The following is a 23265-nucleotide window of genomic DNA, read 5'->3' on the forward strand; positions in this document are numbered from 1 at the left end:
TCAAGTTCGTCCAAATAAGAACTTAATTGCAATGTTGCCAAAGATGACTTTTAAATAATTTCTTTCTTTTAGAAATTTTGTCAGACATAAAATGAGATTACACCACAAAAGTAATAAACAGCAGATCTCTTATTTATTCAAATAATGCAATATTTTACATATTTTTTATTTTAAATAGGAAAACAGGCAAAGAGCTGAAAACATCAAACATAACCTTACATCAACTAAAACATAATGATGATATCCCATCGTACCAAATCATTGAAGAAAGTTTCTTGTGCTTTTTTTTCCCCTCTTTTTTCAGTTGGTTTGTGTGCTGCTTGATGTCAGTCTCACATACTAAATTTGTTTCATCATACCCAAATGTTTCCACGACTGTGGACAAAAACAAACAAACAAAAAAAGCACAAGAATGTCCAGTAATAACTTCAAGAAAGAGATGGTTCAGTACAGTACCATGCAGATGAGCCACGGGAACTTTGGTGCAAAGCAGAAACAAATTTAATGCAACAATGAACAAATAACTTCACAAACTTTACCTCCTGCTACTCTGAAATGAGGAGTGCTACAATGTTGAGACTCGGGAGAGATGACTACAAAGTGCCAAACACAGACACTTTCAATTCACCTCTCAGACTAACAGGGTCAGGATTCTGGTAAAAAAAACTTTAAGAAGAACAGCTCAAGTTCATATAGCAAAATCACACGCTGAATGAACGAACACGTAAAAGGAAAGTTTATAAAAAGTCTTCGTTACAATCATATTTTATGATAAATACTGATCATAAATATTTCACCTGTTACCAATGTCATTGTCATGTTTCTGGAAACCTGACCATGTGCCGTGTACTCTCATTCTTTAAGCTGTTAAAGGTAGATACACTTGCACTGTTCAGAATTTCAGATCAGTAGCACAATAATATGATTATATGATAAGAGAGTTTATTAAGAGAGTTTTAAAATGTCAAAAGCTGCTTTGGAAATGTTCAGTTTGTAATCAGAGAGAAACAGAAAAAGTAAAAGGAGGAGTGCGATCTGTTTCTACTCTTTGCTATCACAACACTCCTCGAACCCCTTTCTGTGAAACACTGAAGTTTACAGTGCAAATTTTATTAAATGCTGTTTCTTGTTATTTTATCAGTATTTTTTGGGCACGTGGCATCGTACAAAAACACGCTTAACAATTATGTGTACAAAGCTTTAGAAATACCCTGAATGGCAAATCTTTGTTATTGAGGTTTTAGCAACAAACTCACATTTGAATACTGAGAAAACACAAATATTAATCTACACCAGCAATGCAACGGCAACTAATGTGATGAATATACGATCAAGGGCACGTTTTTTTATGGTAGTAAATGTCTGGCTATGGATCAACAAATGCACTGCAAAGTGATTTAATTAAGCTCAGGATTGTTCACCTCCTTTCCCCAGCTGGAGAAAATGAGAAGTTATTACTGATGTACAGAGATAAAGATTTATGCTACCAAGGGCTGCAGCTCACCCCTTCCTGGTTATACAAGCAGCAACACAGTTTTCAGATATATTTTTTGTTCCAATTACAAGGCTGAAACTCAAAACTTATTATTGCCAGTGAAAGCAAACAGTTGTTTATAGTAGAGGAGTCAAAACCAAAGAATAGTACAGATTATTTTAATTAAAAAATCGTTTTAGCTTTAAATGTGCCTCCCTGTTAGCAGTAATTAGGCTAAATCTTTAGACTTGATGTCTTCAGGGAGTTTGCAAAGTTTTAAACTGACATTTCAGTCAATTTGACCAACCAACCAAATCTGATTAATTAGTGGAAACCTACCAAATAGACTTTCAGTTTGTTTGTTTGTTTGTTTGTTTTTTAAACGATTTTCAAAAAGTCCACCTTCCTTTATGAGGGTGTGCTACTTTTCTCTAAACCAATTAACTGGAAAAAATTGAGCTATTTTATTGGTTTTCAGCTGCTCTGCACATCAGAAAGAAGAGTGAAGTGAAAACAGAATAATCCAACCTAATTGTTTTTTGTGATGATCATGTGTCCATAAAATCACCGTATTTGAGGTGTGTTTGTTTTGTAAAATCACCCGGTCTGAGCTCTAACTGTTGTAGAAAAATCAATCTCAATCATGCTGTGTTTACACTGTGCAAGCTTACAGATTTAATTACTCTCATGTGGAAATATGGCATAAAGTAGGTTTCCATTATTACTGACATCCTCTGTGAAAAAGCAAAACAGCCTGCATTTTAGTTTCACTACCATCTTTTGCATCATGCATTTGGCTGAACAGGGCGGATTTCAGCACTACGAAAAGTTGGCTTCACTTTTCACGCAGCAATCAGATCTGAGTACAACAACCGAGCCTGTAAAGTACAAGAGCACACGAGCATGAAAAGGGAAAAAAAATAAAAATCGATTTCCCTACATTAGTGCCAAGGGTGGCAGTAGAAATATGGCTTTAACAGGACGGGAGGGGACCAAATCAATCCAAAGGAACGCCTCCAGTTTCACTTTCAACTTTCTTCAACCATCCATTCATACTTAAGGCCATCTCCATTTTCACACAGAACAGAGAAACAAACGTAATCAGCTCGGACGAGCCGTTAAATAATCACCAAAACAAACGTGTGAACAATTCACCGGTGAAGACTAAACGAAACGTCCATATTATAGAACATTATCATCTATTTACAACGTCTCTGATCAAATCAAGACAATCAAAGAAATTCAATCCGTTGCTGGACATGATTCATAGATGAAAATGCAAAGTAAATTCATCAGTATGAAGGCATCGTGCTTTCTTTTCGAGGGCAAAGAAGGGGAAAACGGGTCTGCTATAAAAGCAACTGTAAACAGCACGAAAACAAACTGGTGTCTTCATTCCCTTTTTAGAAAGAAGCTGGCACCTTCACTGCCTAAGCTATGGGAATAAATATGACAGTTTTTTCATAAAGTACCTGCGGGCCAATGGAGAGCAAAGAAACAACTCCAAACAGGAAAAAAAAAAGTCTTCCTTATTAAGTACCTTCACACAGTCCACAAGCAGACACACAGCCAGTGTTAGTACCATTAATCAAGGTAGGAAAACAGCTTCAGTTCAAAACACCAGAAGAAAATAGAAGATACATATACAACTTAATTTTCATTCACATCTTATCATGCCTCATTTCAGTGATGATATCAGATTTTCCCTTCTTGTAATGATAGTGTTGTGGTATCATTGTTTACTGTTTGGTGCATATGGTTATGGTGACATGTCTAGTTGACACATCAAGCTGGAAATCACATTAGAAAGAAGCTTTGTGTGCTCCCAGAGTCGATTTTAAGAGCTGGCCTGTTCGTTCTTCATCAGACAAATGTGGCAAGGCTGAAGTATCGGGATTATGAAAGACAATATGGTGGAGTTCAAAAGAACCTTAAGAACACTTTAAATGAGCTGTCAAATAAAAATTATATGTGGACGGTGAACTGGACTGAGTCGGTGTAAGCCGAATGAAGGTGCAGCCCAATAAAATATCCCTAAAGAAAGGAAAGGTTTCTGTCTTCGGTGTGTTGTTGGCATTTCACTGTTGCTATTATGGAGACATTCACTGAGAGAGAAGAGTTCGGATTGGATGGAGAGAACCAGGAAGGACAGAGTGACATCACACCCTGAGGAGGTCCTCGTCACTGTCGTCTTCTTCCCGTTTCTTGTTCGCTGCCGTGTTGTTACCGTGGTTAAGGCCAGAAGAGCGAGGTTTGCTGCTCTTCCTTTTCCTATCTGACTCGTCCAGGAGGCCCACCAGGTCCTCGTCGCTCTCCTCCTGAAATGAAAGACTTCTGTGAGCTTTTGAGAGCAATGGGTGCAATCATTGCTACCATGAACGACTGAGAGGATACCAGAGAAAAAGACAAAGAACTGACTTGCAAGAAGGCGCTGCGATGAGCCGTAGAGTGCTTAGCGAGTCCTGACGATTTTATCACACGTACCCCGGGGACACTCAACACCTCGTCCTCGCTGTCGTCATCCTGATCGTCCAGCGAGAACGACCGCAGACCCTCTGTATTCACAGGCTTGGTCGTGATGTGACCGTTGCTTTGGTTATTCTTGCCACGGTGCGAAGACGATGAAGATGTGGGAGGAGCATCGATCTCCTCCATCAGCCATTCCATCTCCTCCTCTCCTCCTTCTTCATCTGTGCTGACCTGAGTATTTAAAAGGCACAAACAATAAGATGCATATTAAGTTTTTACTCATCTACATGGTTGTTTAAAAAAAGCTTCACTAGAGTATCTGTTTTTTTAGCATGCTATGGCTTTTTGAATATTCGCTAAGCTATAAAAATAATCTTAGTGTTTAATCATTAGTGATGTAACATGTAATCCTTAAGTTGTCCTTTTTTATTTATTAATATGATTACTTTATCACTTTATATTATTACCTTAAGAAAAACTTAAGTCCAAGTTCAGGTACAGCTAGAATATGACACGGCTACCACAGCTTCATACAGCCATTTCAAAGTGGGCGTGGCTGCACCAGTGAATACTCAGATGTCTTTGCTGAAATTGGAATAGTGTATTCTCGCACAAATTTAGTTGTAAACGCAGACTCGACTCCGCTGGTTACCAACTGGTTGTACTCTGGTTAGATTTCTATATAAAACCAAAGTTGCCACAAAAATAAAGCTGCTTTGTCATTTGGCAATTTGTATTTAAATCCATGTCCTGCAGCTGCTTCATTTGTGCAGGCATTTGTTAATTTTTCTTCTGGCTGGACTCTGACTCTTTAAGGAGTTGATGTGAATTTCTGAGTATGTAGACAGCAACAGATTTGTGATTTTCGCTGATTTATCACCGTTTATCATTGTCAGAGTCCAGGCATTTGCTAGCTTTCCCCCATTCAATCACAAGCAGATAGCCTTGATGCACCAACGTTGCTTTGAATGCAGAAACTAACTGCGAGTGGTAGCACAACTGGTTCCCATCTTTGAAGCAACCATTTCAAAGGCAACAAGACTGACAGTTAATTGCTCCAAGTTGAACTCATTTGGGTTGTGCTGCTTTCTCCAGCCATTATTAGCCTAGGAGTGGCTGCAGCATAACATGTTCCTTCTCTAGTTACAAGTTACAGAAACCCTTTAAATAACATGAGGGATCATGTTGGAGTCGGAGTTTTGAATTATTTTGTTTGTTTTGTTTTATTGTGCCATTTGTTATTTTGGCCTTGGCTTCACCCTGAGCAGCAGCTTTATTCCCTGTCAGTGCCAGTAACCCACTCGTGACTCTTCCTTGCGTTATGCTTTCTGATCTTTAGACCGGGGAAAATACAAAGTAACTTTGAAACTCGTTCATTCATTAGCTCAACCAACCTTGGAATATTTATAGGAGACTTGGTTTCCTCTCCTACAACAACCAGCGATCTTCTGCCTCACCAGTTCCCTGGACACAGACAGGTGAGATTATGAAAGAGGCTTTCATACAAAATATATATTTTTAAAAATATATATATATATATTTATATGTACCAAAAATGGATACTCATGGTCTCACCTCCTCTCTCTCTTGTGCAGCAGAAGCCCCATCAGACACACAATTAGAACCACCAACAGGAGGCTCAGCACCACCCCCATTGCTTGGCTCCGCCTAGACAGAGACGGAGTGTCTTCACCGTCATCATTTATCTGCCTGTCAACAGTCCTGAAATTCAATCCAGAGAGGAGACTTCAACATATTTATCTAGTGTTTTGTGCTCTTGGGATTAAAGTCAGATTGTAAAAAAAAAAAAAAAAAAAAAAAAAAAGACTCACATCAGATCGCACACAGCGTTTGTGTGCCACACAAACAGATACTGGCAATTGTCCGTCTCCAGCATAAACTCCGGGATGCCGACACCTGCTGACGGGTTACAGTGAAACCTTATTGTGGATGAAACCGTTTTGTTCTTCGCGCGGCCACACTCTGACTCAGAAGGCACTATCACATCCACATTTCCTCCTGATGGAAAAACAAAAACATGTTAAGATGCTGTGACCTCCAAATGGAAGGACTCACACTAAAATGAAATGGCACTTTGTTTCTTATGCAGGTGTGGGTTTTTTGTTTTTTTTTGCACTGATGTCATTGTCAATCACATGCTTTGCAAAGGGTTTTGAATGATAGATCAAAATCCTCTTCTGTTTACCTTTTATGTAGTACTTGGCTTTGTTGGATGAGCCAATCTTGCGGCTGTAGGTGTCATTCTGTTTCACCTGGCAGATGTTGGCACCAAGACATTTAGGCAGGGATTTATTGGTGATACCAGACAACTGGATGTGGTAGATGTAGCGGTCGCCGTTGTTACGAATGTCTCCAGACGCCTGATGGTGGCTAAAAGGCAGAAAAAACCCCAAATGAAACTTTTATGACAGAAAGAATTTTAAAAGTGCGTTTTTTTGCTTGCTGATTGAAACTGAAATTTATATGAGGTGAAGTGTAATGAGTGGATGACACAGGTGAACTCTGTTACCTGAAGTAGAGTGCTCCCAGACTGAAGCTGACTCCAGTTTTAGGAACCTTTATGGTTCCATTTACCATCTGTACCTCCGTTGGTTTCACTGCACAAGCTTCCAGAGTCTCCCAGCCTATCAAGAACTCACATGAACCCTCATCAACCCTGCACAGACAAGAGAATATAGGATATTCAAATAAGAATAAAGCATAACAGGTCTACTTTAAGATGCAGAGGACCAGTTCAAATAACAAAATAACAAAAACAAAACAAGGGCACTGAGACTTGTGGGAAAAAAGACAAATGAAACAAGTTAAAATTGTTTTAAAATAGGCAATGTAAACACAACTTTTATGTGAATATACACAGAGATACAGATCAGGAAAAACAACACGTGACAATTTAACAGGAAACATTTGTTGCATTAATTTCAGACAATGTGATGCAACTGAACAACATTTAGTCTGCTGAGAAATGTTATGTTACTCAATTAACTAAAACTAAAGTTTATGAAATAAAGCAAGAAAAAAAAGAAAAAAATAGCTAAAAAAAATTTGCTATAATCTTAAAACAAATAAACAGGATAATAAATGATTCAAAGTTTAAACATTCTGTTAATTTGATACAGTAATTTAATACCAATGTTGTATTAAATGAATTAATCAAATTTCTACTGAAGGGAAACATTAAAAAAAATCTCTAAAAGAGGTTTTGTTACCTGATAACTTTGGGGTGTCCCACTGTGGAGCCGCAGCTCAGCTGGATTATGGTCTTGGCTTTCTGGCGTTTAGGGCATAATTCATCTCCTGCTGAATAGTTCACAAAAATCTTCCCACCTGTAGAGGAAGGGAAATCTCTTGAGACTGTCGGGATAAAGTTCTCTAACATCAAAAACACTCCTGTGAGAGAAGAAAACAAGACCTAAAGGCAAACAAATGTCTAATCAGTGATCCTTGCTTACACATTTAACTCTTAGTCTACACTGTTTTCAGTTTATTTTTTATAATAATGGTAGTAAAAAACATTTATACAAAATATCCTTTACACAAACTGACACCAATAAATGTAAAGTATTTGCAATGGTTTGCACACCACTGGACTCCATTTTCTGCGTGTAAACTCGACCCAGGACTTCGGTTTTTCCTGCTGCTGTGCGGCGGCATACGGCTGCATCTTCAGGACAGCCTGGCAGCCCACCACGGATACCCTGACACAGGTTGATGAAATACCTGAAGCCACAGAAACAAAGATGCCAAATTTTAAAGAGTGAGGAATCATAAGACCACAGCATGAGTTTAGAAATTCTTTTTAAGAAAGGGCTAATGCATCTTATATGAGGCATATGCATTGCTAAATATAAATAGATCTAATAAATAGTGAAAAGTTGGAAAAGCATCAAAAGTGTGTGCAGAACGACTGCAGAGCTCCAGAATCGAACTGTGGATTTACTGCCTTCGATTAAGGAATCAAAACCACACTTACGAATCTCCTTTGTAGCTGAACTTCCACGGCTCAGTGAGGGAGGAAAGTGCTCGGAGGTCAAAGGTCTTATGCTGGCTGACGAGCTTACACTCCATCTTCCTTGGGGTACAAACTGCATTGGTGCGCCACTGGAAAGTGACTGTACAACCTGCTGTCTCTGAGAGCAGCTCTGGAGAACCACTTCCTACAGAATGGTCGCATGTAAACAATATGGAGGACTGATGCTTAGCCGAGGCTGGGAGAGAGAGAGGGAAATAAAAAGAAAAACAAAAGATTTTCAGTTTTGGAAGTGAAGACAACACAGCATTAGGATAAGTATGTTAAACTATCAGGAAGGAGTTAATGCCTTTATTTAGACAGAAGAAGAAGACAACGAGAAGCCCACCCCCATCCTAAGTTGCCCAAAAATGAGCATTTACAGCTTGATAAAAAAATTGTTTTGTTTTCCTCATTCATAACAGGTGTAAGGACTGGGACTTTAGTTTTACCCTTTATAATAAACTGGTTCAGGTGTGTTGTTAAGGGCAGCTCTCCTCTGGCCTCACCTCCAATAATTTCGAGTTTAAACAGGTATCATCAAAGAGGCGACATCCATCTTTTATATACAGTTCTTAGTTTTGTATTTTTTCCCACGTCAACATGAAGCCACAATTGATTATAAGTCATTTCTCTAAAAGTAAACAAACTAAATCTGACTGCTAAAACACATAAAAATGTTTTCGCCATGCATGAAGAAAGAAAGAGTTTAATCTTTTCAGAAGTGCATCTAAGCATTGCTCTAATCAGAAATATTGCACCTATACAAAATTTATCATTACTTTCCTTCATGTGTGTTGCACTGCTGACACAACACAAGATTAGCTATTCTGTAAAACTTTTATCTGTGCTTTGGACCACTGATAGTGACAACTGCAGTTAGAAGTTAAAATAAAAAAATACCAACGTTAAAGTTCATATTTTATAGTAGCCATCATATTTTTTTGTGTGCTTATTTTCTTATTACCCAGCTTTCGTGTTGCCATGTCCCAGCTTATGTCTAAAAGAAACAAACCTCTCACATCAACTCCTCAAAATACTCAGCAACTGAAGGAAGGAAGCTGGACTACCCACAGAGAACACATGCAAACGTAGGGAGAACATGCAGGGAAAACTTCCTTAATTTGTTTCTTCTGATAAATGCTGCTATTTGCAAGCTGCGGTGACCAATAAAAATGCTGTTCAGTCATTTTTCTTAAATAAATACTAATATCATTATTGCGAATTTGTATGACATATTGTGTATATTTTGAGGCTGTGAACAATAAAACGTCATTTTCTTTCAGTTTTTTCTTTTGAAGCATTTTTCCCATTAACATCATACCTTGTTTTTGAGCTAGCTATAAGAGTTTTACTAATTACAGAAGACTTTACCTAGTGCGCAGGGATATCCTCCACCATACTGCATCAGCACAGCCTGCTCTTCGTGTTTGAAGTCCATTGTCATGGCTTTACTGATGCCAAATGATAACCCCAACTTGTCTGAACCAGAAACGTGGCACACTGCACTCTGCTCACAGGCCGGTACTTCCACTGAGCCGCAGACTTTGATGTGATACGTACCCGAGTTCCCGTTTACCTAGACATACACACAGAGCTCTGACCTTCCTATGCTTCTAAACAAAGAATATTTCTGTTACAGTGAAACTTTTGAATCAAATAGACTTCCTTTGGTTAGAAAGTGTTCAGTATATCATCAGCTCACCTGGACTTCCTTGGAGAGGTTTGACAGGTCAAATGTAAACTGGAGCTGAGAGTCAGTAAGCTGGCAGCCGCTGATGTTAGTGGCATCTGAACAGACTATCGGGGTTGCCCACTCAAAGAAATAGACGCAGCCCTGCAGCCTCAGCATTTGCGGAGCGCCCTGTTTAGAGATAGAAAGTAGTTAAAAAATAACCAGGATAAAGAGAACAGGCAAAAAGTAAATACTCTTATTATATAGCTCTGCTGACCAGCTCGAGGCCTCTCCGGCAGGTAAAGACAATGGTTGAAGTGTAGTTCTGTAGAGGGTCCAAAGCACACTTTGTTGAGCTGTTGTAGGTGATGGATACCTCCCTTGTTAATTTGTTGAGCTCTGGACCACGGGTGGTGCGACCAATTTCCTTCAAGAGACAATAATGAAAATTATTATTTTATTAACATTAAGTCCTTGTGATGTCACTGCCTTGGTAAGGCAGATCAAAGCAATTAAACTTTTTTTTTTTTTTTTAAATAGTGTAAAGGACAGCATTTGTCAAAGAACTCACCACAGGTGGTCCGTCATTTGGATCCATGCAGACAGCGGCTCCAGGTGGGCAGTTGACCCCAGGGATGGGGTTTAGAGGCTGGCAGATGTTGACGTAGAAGTCTGGGTTATCCGGGTCAATGTCATCATCTATTCTCAAAGGAGGAACATGCAGACTGTTAAGGACTGACACAGTGCATATTGTTGTACAGGGACTCGTCATTTTAACTCAAAATGATGCAACTCTGCTATATCTATAGGTGTGAGAGGTGAACCTGTGTCTCACTGACCTGTTGCTGTGTAGTATCCGCTGACATGAATCAGAGGAGTCAGGTCTATGAGAGCAGAGCCGTTCTGGACTGAACAAGTTACCTTTTTATTAAAGGAAAAGCAGAAAAGAAAAATCCCTTTTTAGAGCACAAAACTGTACTGCAAGTCATGAGCCATCAAACAATTACAACTTTAGAGTCCAGGAGTTCAACCATGTTTATTTTCTAATGTTACCAAACTTTTAGAGACTACACAAAAGCTTCAGGGACATCTGCTTATCATTGGACATTCCCCGCTCCTTTGATGACTAAGAAGCTGACTTCAGGTGACCTGTCTGCCTCTGTTAACTTAAGTTTGCTTCTCTCTGGGAAATTATGTGCCATATTAGGAAAGAGCACACCCTGTTTTCCAACTGAACTGCAGTATGTCAAAACAGCTTTTCAACATAAAGGAAGCACTGCAACAACAGGCTGTATTGACTGTATGCAGTCTTTCCGTCTAAACAATTTTCTCCCTCATCTGTGCAGTGAACAGTAAGCAGCTGGTTATATCACAGCAAACACAAACACGCTATAATCATTTATGATTTTTCATCAGCTGTGAGGCTGTAGCTCAGGCCGTAGAGCAGGTCGTCTACTAATCTGAAGGTTGGGGTCTGCATGTGTGCAGGTAGTGACACCAAGGTTCATTCTGTTGCATCCATTGGTGTGCTAATTGTTAGCTAGAAAGCACTTAAGGTGCTTGTATGAATGGGTGAATGAGACAAGCGCTTTGAGTACTCATGGGAGCTGGAGTAGTTTTTATACAGCACTTTTCTACTTAATTTACTACAAGGGAAAACACTAACTTTATTTATTTTTAAATCTTATTACAAAAGTACATTCCTTTTCCACCTGTGATGGACTGGTGAGTCTTCTCTCACACAAACATACTTACAGGCTGCTCACAAACCAACGGTGTGTGGAAAGCGAAGAAGTGCGTGCACGTTTCAGTGTTTGAGCCAATCAGCACTGGCTCTGAGGGGGCTGAGCTCATGCTAGCTGGCCTGCACAAACACAAAACATTCAAACAAACAAACAACATTCACTCGTTTATTCTAAATAAATATATTAAAATCACCAAGGTTGCATTAAAAAGGCGTTTAACAAATCTGTAAATACTTGTAGTGAGTTTACTCTTATTTAAAAGATGAAGCACTACTTCATCAATAAAGCTCTCACACTAGCTTTTCCATCACTACCAGATTCTGAAATAAAGGATTAATTCAAGTTAGTTTTATATTTAGGAAAATTGGAGGAAACAAATGACACACAGTATCACGATGTATACAGGTATGAATTTTCTCTTAAGGGGCACTTTAAATCTCAGTTTGCTATTCCTGAACAACGCAGGTTTGAGAAAATGTGATTCCTGAGAATGCTCTATGCTTGACGTAGTTATAGATGAAAATTAAGATGCAAATGGAGGAAAATGTACCTGCAGATGAAGCTGATGACGGTGCTGTGGGTGAGGCTACGGTTTGCAGGGCATGGACTTCCTTCTTCATAGGTGAGCTCCAGAACATGGTCCTTGTATGAGAGCTTATTGCTCACCTTACCACCACTGACCACATCACTGCCTTCCTTAATGCACACAGCTATAACACATATTCATGGAGATCATTCAGAAAGCTTTAAATGTAAAACACAAAAATATAAATATTCCATAGATCTGTTCTACCAGCTGGAAATCTGCAGAACGCTCAAAGTTTTTTGGGAAATATTTATATTTCTTAGCGAGTGAGTGATCAAATTCAGCTCAGACTCTGGGATTCATTTTTATTATTACTTTTTAATTAATAGTATTTTTTTCAGGACTGCAAATATATCCCATTGTTGAGCATTCGAACCATGACCTTACTGCACTTGTATTGCCACATATTATTCTCTCCCACTGTGTATCTGATGCTGATTAAACATTCTTAGCATAGCCATCATAAGTTACAAATCCAGACCATTTTTTAACTCTCTGGTAAGCGAGCGGTCAATAATTTGAGAGAACCTGGAAATTCAAGTGTCTGTTTGGGTTTCAGTCGTTGCTTGTGTTGCAGACAAACAGTTATGACGTTCTTGGCGTTTCATAAAGTTTCTGAATATCTATCAAGACTAAACAGTAACCAGATTAAAGTTGAAGGAAGCAATCTCTCCTAACTACAGAGGCACTTTGTTTTCTTTATAAAGTAACTGACTGGTTAAAAGCAGAACAGATTGCCTGAAAGTGACTCCTGTATACACTCTGATTCAATGATGACATAACAGAGACCTCTGATCGTCTCAGTGACTGAAGAGAAATGATCTGCTAGACTTCCATCGACATGATTGCACAACAGAGTCAAATTTATCTGCTGCGCCAAATTGTATAATATTCAACTGAGAGAGGCCCTAGACCAGAGAAATATGTGAAGCAGCATACCAAATAAAAGCTACCACCACTGCTGATTTTTCACAATTCATAGAATTAAAATAATCCAAGTATACTTCTCAACTTGGTAGATCTTTCATTTTTTGTAATGAGAAATTGGCTAATATAATCCAGAAATGTGGTGCGGCTAAATTAACAACTCGCCGATTGCAGTGACGTACCAGTGTCAGGGCTGCAACCAGTGTTGGCCACAGATCCACAGATGTTCATGCGGAACACCATCTTCTGGTCCTTATGATGGTGCACAGTGTAACCCTCATCCTTCTTCAAGGGGTTCAGGTCAAATAAATGACCTATGGAAGATGTCATGGTTTAGCACTGTGGCTATTTAGAAATAGATATTTAACTTGTGCACATCTTTACACACTCTTAAGAGAATACCAGAGATCAGCAGACATAAAGAGGAATAAAAAGGGAAAGCAGATGCTTTTTGAGAACTTAAATTTAAATGCATATTACCATAACATTCTCCTTTTATTACTCCAGCAGGTATATCAAAATAAACAAAGATGATATGAGGAGAAAGTGTGTGTTTCTGACCTGTAGCAGGGTTGGTGACTCTGCAGTTGTCATGCTGGACACTATTTAGAGGGCAGGCAGCAGCTGTTTTCCACATGAAGGTGTACACACAGTCTTCAATGTCAGAGATCAGAGTAGGCCGAGAGTTCTATGTGGGGCATATAAATACATGTTTTTTATTTTTTTTTTAATATTTTAAAATAACTCAAATTTGGACCCTACGGGGGAAAAGCAGTGAGCCTCTTCTACATGGATCCTACATTCCACCTCACGTGTGGTTTAGAAAGCCATTTGATGCTCAACAAACTGTTTACTGCATGTTTTACAGCCTGACTGCCATCAAACATTTTAGCTGACCATCTTTTGAGTACAGTTCTTACCACTTTGTTTTTGTCACACTGGAAGCGGATGATACTGATCCTGTTGCGGCTTCCATTTGAACAAGCCTGGCCGCTGGTGTACTGCAGCATTAGGACATTTCCGTCCCACGTAGGACCAGAATGGACCTGACCCAGACTCCAATATTCATCTCCAACCTTCAGGCATGACGCTGCAGTGGAGGGACACTTCCATGGGTCTGTAGCAAGGAGAAGGATTTTCAGTGGATTTCAAGACATAGAAATTTGGGCCAGAATTATATTTAAACTCTAAACCAGAGGTAGATGTAATGACATTACTGTATCCTTTACACCAACCTTTCTGCTTCACCAGCGACCTACAGACGTTAATGTAATACTGTTTATTCGTGTCCCCAGTGGGAAGTTCCGCCTCCCAGTTCCCAGAGTCCATAGCCAGAGGTGAGAGGTCGTACGAGCGACCCTGATCATCACTGACAAGAGAAAAGGAAAAAAGGAGAAAATTCTGGACTGTGGTCCTTTCTGTAAATGATAATTAAATTCTACTAAGTTACACAAACTACATACACTATAAGAAAAAAAGAAGTCCGTGTGTTGGAGTCAAATTGTTAAATGTTGTCATTGTGTTACTTAAATTTGTAAGTCTTAGTTCAAACTGTAGGATCAAAGATGTTCCTTTGTCACCTCTCCAGCCAGTTTGTTGCTGGGGGAGGCTGAAGTGTTTTATTGTAGGCATCTATGTGAGGGTTCTGTTTGTTGCTTAGTAATCTTCCTGCTTTTATGATCCTTTTGGTGAGCAGGAGGTCACAAACACACACCCCCAAACACAAACACATACACTCTCACACACACACACACTCTCACACACAGCCTTATCTTTTAGAACATAAAATTGGAAGGCAATAATGACACGAGGACGACTTACTTGTAAGAGCAGCTGGTGGTCTTGACTGGGACACAGGCCAGTGCAGTGGGCCAGTTGAACAAATAGGTGCAGTCTGGAGTCTCCCTAATATACTCCGGTTCTCCCTGAAAAAGTGAAGTAGCATTAGACACAATTGCTTAAGAGCTTAGAAGACCTCTGTGTGTCGTGAAAAATAACGGCCCAACATTATGTGTTAAAAAAAAAAAAAAAAAAGGAATCAGAGAGATGTTAATTTTTTTTTTATTTCGTATACATCTTGTTTATATTTTTTATCTATTCAGAGATCAATTCTGCAACTAACAGTAATGTGTGCAGAAGGCAGGCCCTGAAACACAGTGGTCATTTATGTGGAGACAAACCACAGGATGATTCTTTCAACCACAAATCTCCAAGTGCAAAACTGTCACTCAGTCACCAGTCAGTCTTACAGATATCTGATCTGTTGCTCTCTGTTAACAACCCCTTCAAAGCTACATAGGAGGAGCAGAATTTCTGTGTGTGTTAAACTTACAGGATTCCTGTCAGGGTTGCAGGAGAAGTAGATATTGGTAGACCTCTCATAAACTTTATGGCAGATCTCTCCACTGGTGTAGTTCAGGATGATCTGGTCTCCAACATAAGTTAGCACCTGGTTTGCCATTCCTGTGTTCACACGAGCGAAAATTTAAAAACACGAGTACTGTAAAAATGACAGAGTTTCTTATACAGTGTAATGTTTAATCTGTCTTTTCATACCTGCGATCTTATGTTTTCCTCCGGCAACTTGGCAGGAGGAGACAGTTTCACCTTCGGTCTTTTTGTGGGTGCAAACATCTTTTTGGAGTCCGCCGCAAATTGAAAGATAGTAAGTGTACTTGGCAGCATTTAGGAAGTAATCTCTACCCTTCAGAGAGCTCAGATCAAATTCATAGCCACTCTTAGGGTCACGAACTCGACAGTCAGTACCTATGAGGGAAAGTTCGGATAATTTATTGTCCATTTCCATGGTGGATCAAATGCTAAAATGTACAGATTTTGTCTCTATGTTTAACCTTAAGGAACAGTTTCTGTCCACTGTCACAGACGTTTTTACCTTGTGACTTCCTGATAGGGCAGGCCTCGGACGTCCGCCAGATGAAGACATATTCACAACCATCTATACGGTCAAACATGGGAGAGCCCTTGAAGTAATTACAAATGGACACAAATAATCAAAATTTAGATTAAAAGAAATTGCTACTGGAGTTGAACATGCAACATTTAAAAGACAAAAATGAATTTTTATTTGTGATTTGCCTAAAACAGACAAGACCAGAAAAAGCTACAAAAGGTATTCAGAGATTAATTCGGTACACATCTCAAACAAATAAAATGAAGGTATGCCTCTATCATGAAATCCATTTGCAAATACCTCAAGGGGAACTTATTTTATGTATTTTTGGTAACAAAGTAACCATAAAATGTAGCTTTCAGTTAGTGAGTTAAAGTCTAACAGTGCTACTGAAGAAAGCACTAAAATAAACAGTACACGTTTTCTCACTTAGCCTCTATCGCAGTTAGAAACTAGAAAATAAACATCACATTTTTCCTACCAAATCTGATCCACACAACTAAAACATTTATATTATAATAATATCAAATAGTCATCTTGTGAACATTATGACTGGGTTAGTTCAAGAGTCTAAAAACACTCACCGGGTTTTCATCACACTGAAAGATGATGCGAGTTGAGTACTGGGACGAAGACCCGCATTTGTCTCCATTCTGGTACACCACGCTGATGGAGCCATCTTCTGCTGCCTGTGGGCTGGACTGGATGTATCCCAGGTTGTATCCTTTGCCATCAATGACAACGCAGGATCCCAAAAAGCCCACTGCAGACAATACAAAATGTTATACTCTAACTATTTGCCTGCATTTTTCCAGTAATATCCCGTGCCATCCTTACAGTCTAGCATTTAGGAAAATGCCTTTCCAAAAAACAAAAACAAAAAAAAGTCATTCATATTTTTATTTAGCTTTGATGACAACATGCATTTGCTATGAGATCATTTTTATAAACATCACAACATTTATTTACATCCAGAACTGAATTAAATGTTAAGAACTTGTATTGATGATGGAAAAGTCAGACAGCTGCATAAAGCTTTTTCCATTTGTGGAAAAACTTGGTCATTGACTTTGTAAGTAGAAGTGCTCTCTGAATGTTAAACATAGCTGTGATTTCAAATGTTGATTTCTATTAATTATTTTTTTTTTTTTGTTTTTTTTTTTTTTTTTTTTTTTTTTTTTTAAATTGGACCGCATCAGTTCCTCAGATTCCATTTCCCCACCTTGGTTACAGATTTTCATAAATGCATTGCACAGTTTCTAAACGAGTTTCTGTAGTTTCATATTCTTCGTTTTTTCTTTGCTTGATGCAGGCCAATAATTTGACCCTTGTGAAACGGAGAAAAATCTCTTCTACGCCCACAGAATGGCAACGTGGTTGTTTACAAAGAGAGAAGCTACTCACTGCATCAGTTAGGGTTCATTAACCCGTTCCACTCAAAGCAATATTAATCACCGATCTCCAATGGAAGACTCTTCTTATTCTCTGCTCTGCTTATTTACACCAAGTAAATGAAGTAAGACTATCAAAAAACATATGTCAGACTTAACTGGGTGTATTTTATAACAATAAATTGTAAATGAAGGCAAATCAGTTAACCAGCAACCTGTACAGTTTAAATGTGGTATCAGACTAGGTTAACAGTTCATCTGCATATTTTAATACAACATCTGGAGGCTTACTGCTGATTTTTCGCTGTTTAAAACAAATGGCTGTGGAAGGAGCAGATACAAAGTTTGCTTGTCTTCTTCACATTGGAGTTTGCTGATCAGGGGCTTTGGTAAAAGTAAAAGTTTAAATGGTGGTCACCAGAACACCAGCTTTTTTGGGCGCTAGAAACACGTGTTCTTTAACTCTACCTGCGCTCATCTTCTCAGCACTGGCTCAGTCTCTTTGCAGTGTGTAAACAGACTCTGGTTTCACATTAAACTGTGCCAACGTCATAGTCTCCGCTGCTGTTGTTGGTGTTTCTGTTTAAACTGCACCCTGTGTGGGCTTAATGTTGTCAGAATTTTTATTCACTAGCTGCTCTAAACATGTTTGCATTGCACGTCTGCTTTAGTCGCAAATGTGGGTGAAACGCTCACATTAGCATTTCCATGGTGACAATGGCGAGCTACGGAGCCGTGCCTCAAACAAAGCATCGAAGACTTCGTATCGAGAATTTTTTATAAACAAATTATTCAAAAATAATCAATGAATAGTTGCAGCCCTAGTTGTGTCAAATCCTCGTCAACGTCAAATCCTCTTATGTCTATCTAAACCTGTTAATTTCTCACCTGGACACTCATCTACACGTGGGAGGGGTTTGCAGACGTTGATATAAAACCTCCTTGATGTGCCTGAATCTGTGTTTATGGGATTCCACGGGTAGTCATCTTCATCCCGGATCAGGTGACTCAGGTCATACTCATTACCATGCAAATCTAGAAGTGAAAAAAATAAATCAGATTTATTCATTAATTAATGAAGACATGTTCAAGTTAGTAAACTTTTTTGTAATCTAACAAATTCTAAAAAAAAGGGACACCTGAAAAAAAAGAAGCCATGATAATTTGTGTGTGTGTGTGCCCAAACCTGTGATCCTGCAGTCAACTGGAGCAGGCATGCAGGCCAAAGCGGTGGAGAACTCAAAGAGGACGTCATGGACCACATGCTTAGGGGAAGTACTCATGTCCTCTCGCACCAGTTTTAAGGATCCAGGGTAAGACTTTGGATCACACACAAAATTAATCCGGAAGGTGTCCCGAGTTGCTGATGAAAAAGCAAAAAAAAAATAAAAAAAAATAAAAAAAATGGAGGAAAGTCACAAAAAGTGCACCACTGTAACGTAAAAATAGCATCAGTATTTTTGTTTATAACCATAGTGTTGTTTGATCAAAATACAAAATGAATGGACACTTGGCCATGTCCATCATCAGATCTCACTGTGTGACACATTTCAAGATCCAGCGTGAACTGCTTTATTCTGTACATTTTCTATTGTGCTTTTGCTACCTGTTGGAACGTCAACAGGTCCCCTGTATGTTAGTTGGAGGATGCCGTCAGTTGAATACTGGAGGGTCTTCTCCTCCCCCACAGGGCTGATGGGGTGCTCGTTCTCCAGCTCACAGCCGGCCATTCCCTGACCACATTCAGCTACATCTGAGCAGATGTTTACCTGCAGGTAGGTGGGATACCACTTTGAGTTTGTGTGCTTTATGCGATATTTCATACCATATAATAAGTAAACATCTTAACGACAAAGTCTGTGAATACACAATCGAATGATGTAGTCCAGCATCACACAGCCAATTCAAAAACTAAAAAGAATACAAAACAACAACAGGTAAATCAGCAGTATAAAGACAATATTTTGGATCATTTTAGTCACTTGCCTGCCAAAGCTTATAAATGTTGGTGTTTACGTTTTATAGTTTTAATGTTTTTTGTTTGTTTTTTTATAGGTTATATTTTTATTTAAAATGTTAAATTCAATTTTATTTATATAGCACCAAATCATTTTATATTGTAAAGGCCCTGCAATAATACAGAAAAACCCCCAACAGTTAGACAACCTCTAATGAGCAAGCACTTTGGCGACAGAGAGAAAGAAAACGTCCCTTTCAACAGGAAGAAACCTCTGCAGAGGTTAAAAAATTAAAAGAAGAAGAAAAAAGTGCTAGTTACACCCAAAGTTAAATGATGTGCAATCATTTTAAAGCTGAAACTGTTCTTTCATCAGTCTGCATTCATAAGGTTTATCCGTTAATATAATTCATTACCCTTTTTAGTAGCATTTAAAAGAAAAACATTGTTTCATACTTTCACATTTTTTAAAATAAACTAAATAAGGACAATAAACATTTTTCATCTTATTCTGAAGTTTCATGAACTACAATCAGAAAGCTTCATCTGCCATGTTTTAGTGCTACGTAATGCGCTATATAGCTCTAATCGTTACCCTACACGGCTGGCAATTAAATTCCCTCCTCACAATGCTTTATTTGATTAGAATTTAATACAACCATTTGGAAAATATCACTTGAAATGCAAAAATGTAATGTTTTCCATAGCACTGCGACACTTCTATGCAACACTTGAGAGCTATAATTTGCAGAAATTATGTATGCTGGCAGAATATTGTTGAAGTGTCTTACCAGGAATTTCTTGCCATTCCCACTTGTATTGTATCCCGTCTTGGAAGCCAAGGGCGTTAGGTTGTACTCAAAGCCAGTGTTGGGGTCCACCACAGCACATGTCTGATATGCCAAAAAAAACAACAACCCAAAAACCCCACACAGATTACAACCATTTCAAGTATTTTGTTAAGTTTACCACAGTGTATCAATTACAATTAAGTCAAATTAAGACTTAAGATCCATGCAAGTACACTTACATTGTTTGTGATGGTTCTGATGGCACAGGCTGCATTGGTCTCCCACATAAAGGTGGCAGTGCAGTTCTGGTACATCAGGAATCGCGGTCCCTTAACCTGAATAGTGCGGAGTGCAAACATTGTTACACTCAAACCACCACTGTAGACAGCCAACAAGCCATTCTCTTCTCAAAACTGCATTTACTCACGAGAGTCCCTCTGGAGCAGACCAGGTGAATGCGCGTTGTATACGAGAGTTTCTGACCGTCCGAATCACAGGCAGAGCCATCTGTGAACTCCAGCATAAGGCGGTCCCGTGCTTCGATGATCGGCCCTCGCTTTGAAATGCCCATGTTACTGACTGACACCTCCTCCTCTACAGAGCCCTGAGGGGAGGCAGGAGGGAAGAGGTGAATAATTGAGTATCAGACACCAGTTACACTCTGCAGTTACTTTGAGATTCTTATTCAAATGTTCACCCTGAGCATGTTATTATAAAATGGGTGGAAGCAATATTAAAAAATAAAAAAAGAGCAGCAACAACACAGAAAAAACATTTGCCGAATGACTTTGTTTACAAAAATATAGCAAATCATATTTTGTGTCACTTTCTTCTGGGTTATTAAATGTTTGGTACGCCTATATTCATGTCCAGATCTTTCCATCTCTAAAGGCACACTAGACTAATCAATAAATATTAACATATTAAAAATAGTGTAGCAAAATAAGTATTATCGTTTCTGTCAACTGTAATATAAATTATATGATGGAAAAAGAGGAATTTGTTGTTGCCAGCTCTGTTGTCAGAGTTGACTGTAACTGTCAATTACACATGTAGGGATGGTAGTTAGAGACAAAGCCAGACAAATTTAAAGTTCAAATCAGTCCACTCTGCAAACTGCTTCTTGGTTGAATTCCTTTAACCAGTGGTAAAGTCATACCTCTCACTGTTCTCTTTGCAAATACAGATAGTTCTTTTTTCATGAGCAATACATTAGTAAATCTGGCCCATAGTGGTATAGTCACAATTCTCTAAAACCAGCAAGAAAAATTAACACAATCAATCATAAACCCGAAGTGGATTTGCAACAAGGCCCCCTTTCAAGTCAGTTTCACAGTCCTTCTGGTCAGGCTATATATACACAAGATTTCAATGCAATGAGAAAAGATTCAAAGTCAAATTTGCCTCAAGACCTTTGAAAAACGCATCCCATCCAGGCCTCGACTACCCAATCAGAGTTGGCAAAGGGGTGTATGGCTGGACTCACTGGTGTCCAGATTCTGATTTTGACAAGGTGTTTTGAGGATGATACTCAAGCTATGCTTTGTGTTACTGCAGTTCACCGTCTGGTCTCCACCAGGGAAAGTTTGGTATTCACCAGAAGACTGACATGAGCTGTGTGTTCTTCCTCAGTAATGTCGCATCTCTCTGATTCAGTGGAGGTGTTTAATGTTACAGACCTGTTTGGTTACATATTTCATCTCGCAGATGGATGCATCGCGGTCGCAGCCATGTACAGGGCTGATGGGGCGGCATACGTTGATGTAATACTTCTTCAGATTATTGCTGTCGGATAAGTCCATCACCTGCCAGTTGGAGGTGGTGTGTGACAGGCTGAAATTGAAGAAGAAAAGCTTGACGAGGAGGACAGCAGATTGGCAACAATTCAGTGCTGGACTGGATGTACTTATTTTCATGGCCTTGGATTTAGACACTGGTAAAGCAGTTGCTGCACAATGCTTTTTAAAAGCATTACCTGGATAAGTCATACTGTTCCAGTGTGTCTGGATCGGTCACCAAACACTCATGGGGTCTTTCAGGGCACGCGTAGGAGGTATACCAGCGGAAGTTGTACGTGTACTTGTCTTCTATCTGAACGAAGATTTTAACAAACAGATGTTTATATACAAATCATACAGGAGACACAAAATACATCAAACACTGTTTAAACAATCTGACAAAGAGGTAGGGAGGATTTTACCTGGAATTCTGGGTTTCCTGGTCCAATTTGTGGGTCACAGAGGAAAGAGATGAGCGTAGATCTGGGAGTGTGCTCTTCGTTGTTGTATGGGGTGCCGTTACTGTAGTTCAGCTGAATCAGCCCATCGTAGTACGACAGGCGGGAGTTCTGTTCCCCAAGACTCCAAAAACTAAAGAAAAAATATGCTGTAATTTATTCATGTTTCTTCATTGCTGAGTGTATTTAAATCACTCGGTTTCAGGATCTTTAATTTAATAATGAGTGTGTTATTCAATATTGACCTAAACTTTTTACACACAATGTTGTGTGTTGGGATGTAAAATGACCAGTATAATGTACAAAATGCAGATTGATAGAAGGAATGCTTAACTTAGGCTTCCAAAAAAATATAGATCCTAAACTAAATACATTGTTGCACAACGCGTGACGCTCATTTATCCCTCTTCTTTCCACTACACCTTCAATACAGCAGGAATTTGCAGTGCAATCAGATGGAGGCAGATTATTATTGAATTCTTGATCCAATTGGTATTAAAATTAGCAAACTAAGGTAACACAGCAAAAGCACACTACGAATACTTCAGGGATAATTTACATTGATTTCTCAGATTTGTGAGAAAATTCACGTCACTTCATTTTTTTAAGCACGGTTGTTTTTAAAAGTGCTTAAAAGTGGAGTGAAAGTTGAGAAAGTGGGGCAGAACAGAATAAAGAAGTGCGATTCTTCTTGCATGTTTGTAGCCTGTAGTCTTACTTCTTTTCCACCTGGCATGCGCCGGCCTTCTCAGGACACGACGAAACACTGACTGGACCACAGACGTTGATGTAATACTGATAGATGCCTTTAGTCAGGTTGTAAAAACCACCATGAGGCTTGGAGAGAGGCGACAAGTCGAAAGAGAAGCCTGTGGAGAAGCTAAGGTTAGTTAGAGGTTAACAAGAGGATTTAAAGTAAAGAGACAAGAAAAAGGCAACCACAGGTTTTTTTTCTTCCTGGTTTGCCATCATGAAAGTAACATGTGAGAGGGCACACGTGTAACCTACCATGATACAGGTGTTACATTCTCCACTAGGTGGCAGTATCGAGCAAGAGTAGTGAAACCATGGTG

General features: G+C 39.0%; 1 protein-coding gene across 2 annotated transcripts in view; it reads right to left on the minus strand.

The window, feature by feature from the left end:
• Nucleotides 1-145: 145 nt before the first annotated feature.
• igf2r (insulin-like growth factor 2 receptor) overlaps nt 146-23265 on the minus strand; it is a 47793-nt gene continuing 24673 nt past the window's right edge. The window contains exons 15-50 of one of the 2 annotated variants that reach the window (XM_026194141.1): nt 22911-23061; nt 22157-22325; nt 21932-22047; nt 21636-21789; nt 20384-20560; nt 20196-20291; nt 19957-20058; nt 18815-18977; nt 18395-18571; nt 18097-18243; nt 16402-16580; nt 15800-15887; nt 15463-15672; nt 15239-15369; nt 14728-14831; nt 14142-14275; nt 13827-14023; nt 13468-13594; nt 13089-13220; nt 11944-12103; nt 11404-11512; nt 10488-10569; nt 10220-10347; nt 9926-10075; nt 9679-9837; nt 9348-9552; nt 7938-8172; nt 7548-7684; nt 7174-7291; nt 6474-6620; nt 6150-6334; nt 5776-5962; nt 5519-5665; nt 5338-5407; nt 3959-4174; nt 146-3792 (exon numbers count right to left, since the gene is read on the minus strand). In XM_026194141.1, the coding sequence (XP_026049926.1) occupies nt 3634-3792; nt 3959-4174; nt 5338-5407; nt 5519-5665; nt 5776-5962; nt 6150-6334; nt 6474-6620; nt 7174-7291; nt 7548-7684; nt 7938-8172; nt 9348-9552; nt 9679-9837; nt 9926-10075; nt 10220-10347; nt 10488-10569; nt 11404-11512; nt 11944-12103; nt 13089-13220; nt 13468-13594; nt 13827-14023; nt 14142-14275; nt 14728-14831; nt 15239-15369; nt 15463-15672; nt 15800-15887; nt 16402-16580; nt 18097-18243; nt 18395-18571; nt 18815-18977; nt 19957-20058; nt 20196-20291; nt 20384-20560; nt 21636-21789; nt 21932-22047; nt 22157-22325; nt 22911-23061 (5348 nt within the window). In that variant the 3' untranslated portion in view covers nt 146-3633. Of the gene's footprint in view, nt 3793-3892; nt 4175-5337; nt 5408-5518; nt 5666-5775; nt 5963-6149; nt 6335-6473; nt 6621-7173; nt 7292-7547; nt 7685-7937; nt 8173-9347; nt 9553-9678; nt 9838-9925; nt 10076-10219; nt 10348-10487; nt 10570-11403; nt 11513-11943; nt 12104-13088; nt 13221-13467; nt 13595-13826; nt 14024-14141; nt 14276-14727; nt 14832-15238; nt 15370-15462; nt 15673-15799; nt 15888-16401; nt 16581-18096; nt 18244-18394; nt 18572-18814; nt 18978-19956; nt 20059-20195; nt 20292-20383; nt 20561-21635; nt 21790-21931; nt 22048-22156; nt 22326-22910; nt 23062-23265 lie in introns of both variants that reach the window. The other variant, XM_026194140.1, reaches the window with a different exon arrangement.

The sequence above is a fragment of the Astatotilapia calliptera genome, chromosome 15 (genome assembly GCF_900246225.1).
Source record: "Astatotilapia calliptera chromosome 15, fAstCal1.2, whole genome shotgun sequence".
NCBI classification, from domain to species: Eukaryota; Metazoa; Chordata; class Actinopteri; order Cichliformes; family Cichlidae; genus Astatotilapia; species Astatotilapia calliptera.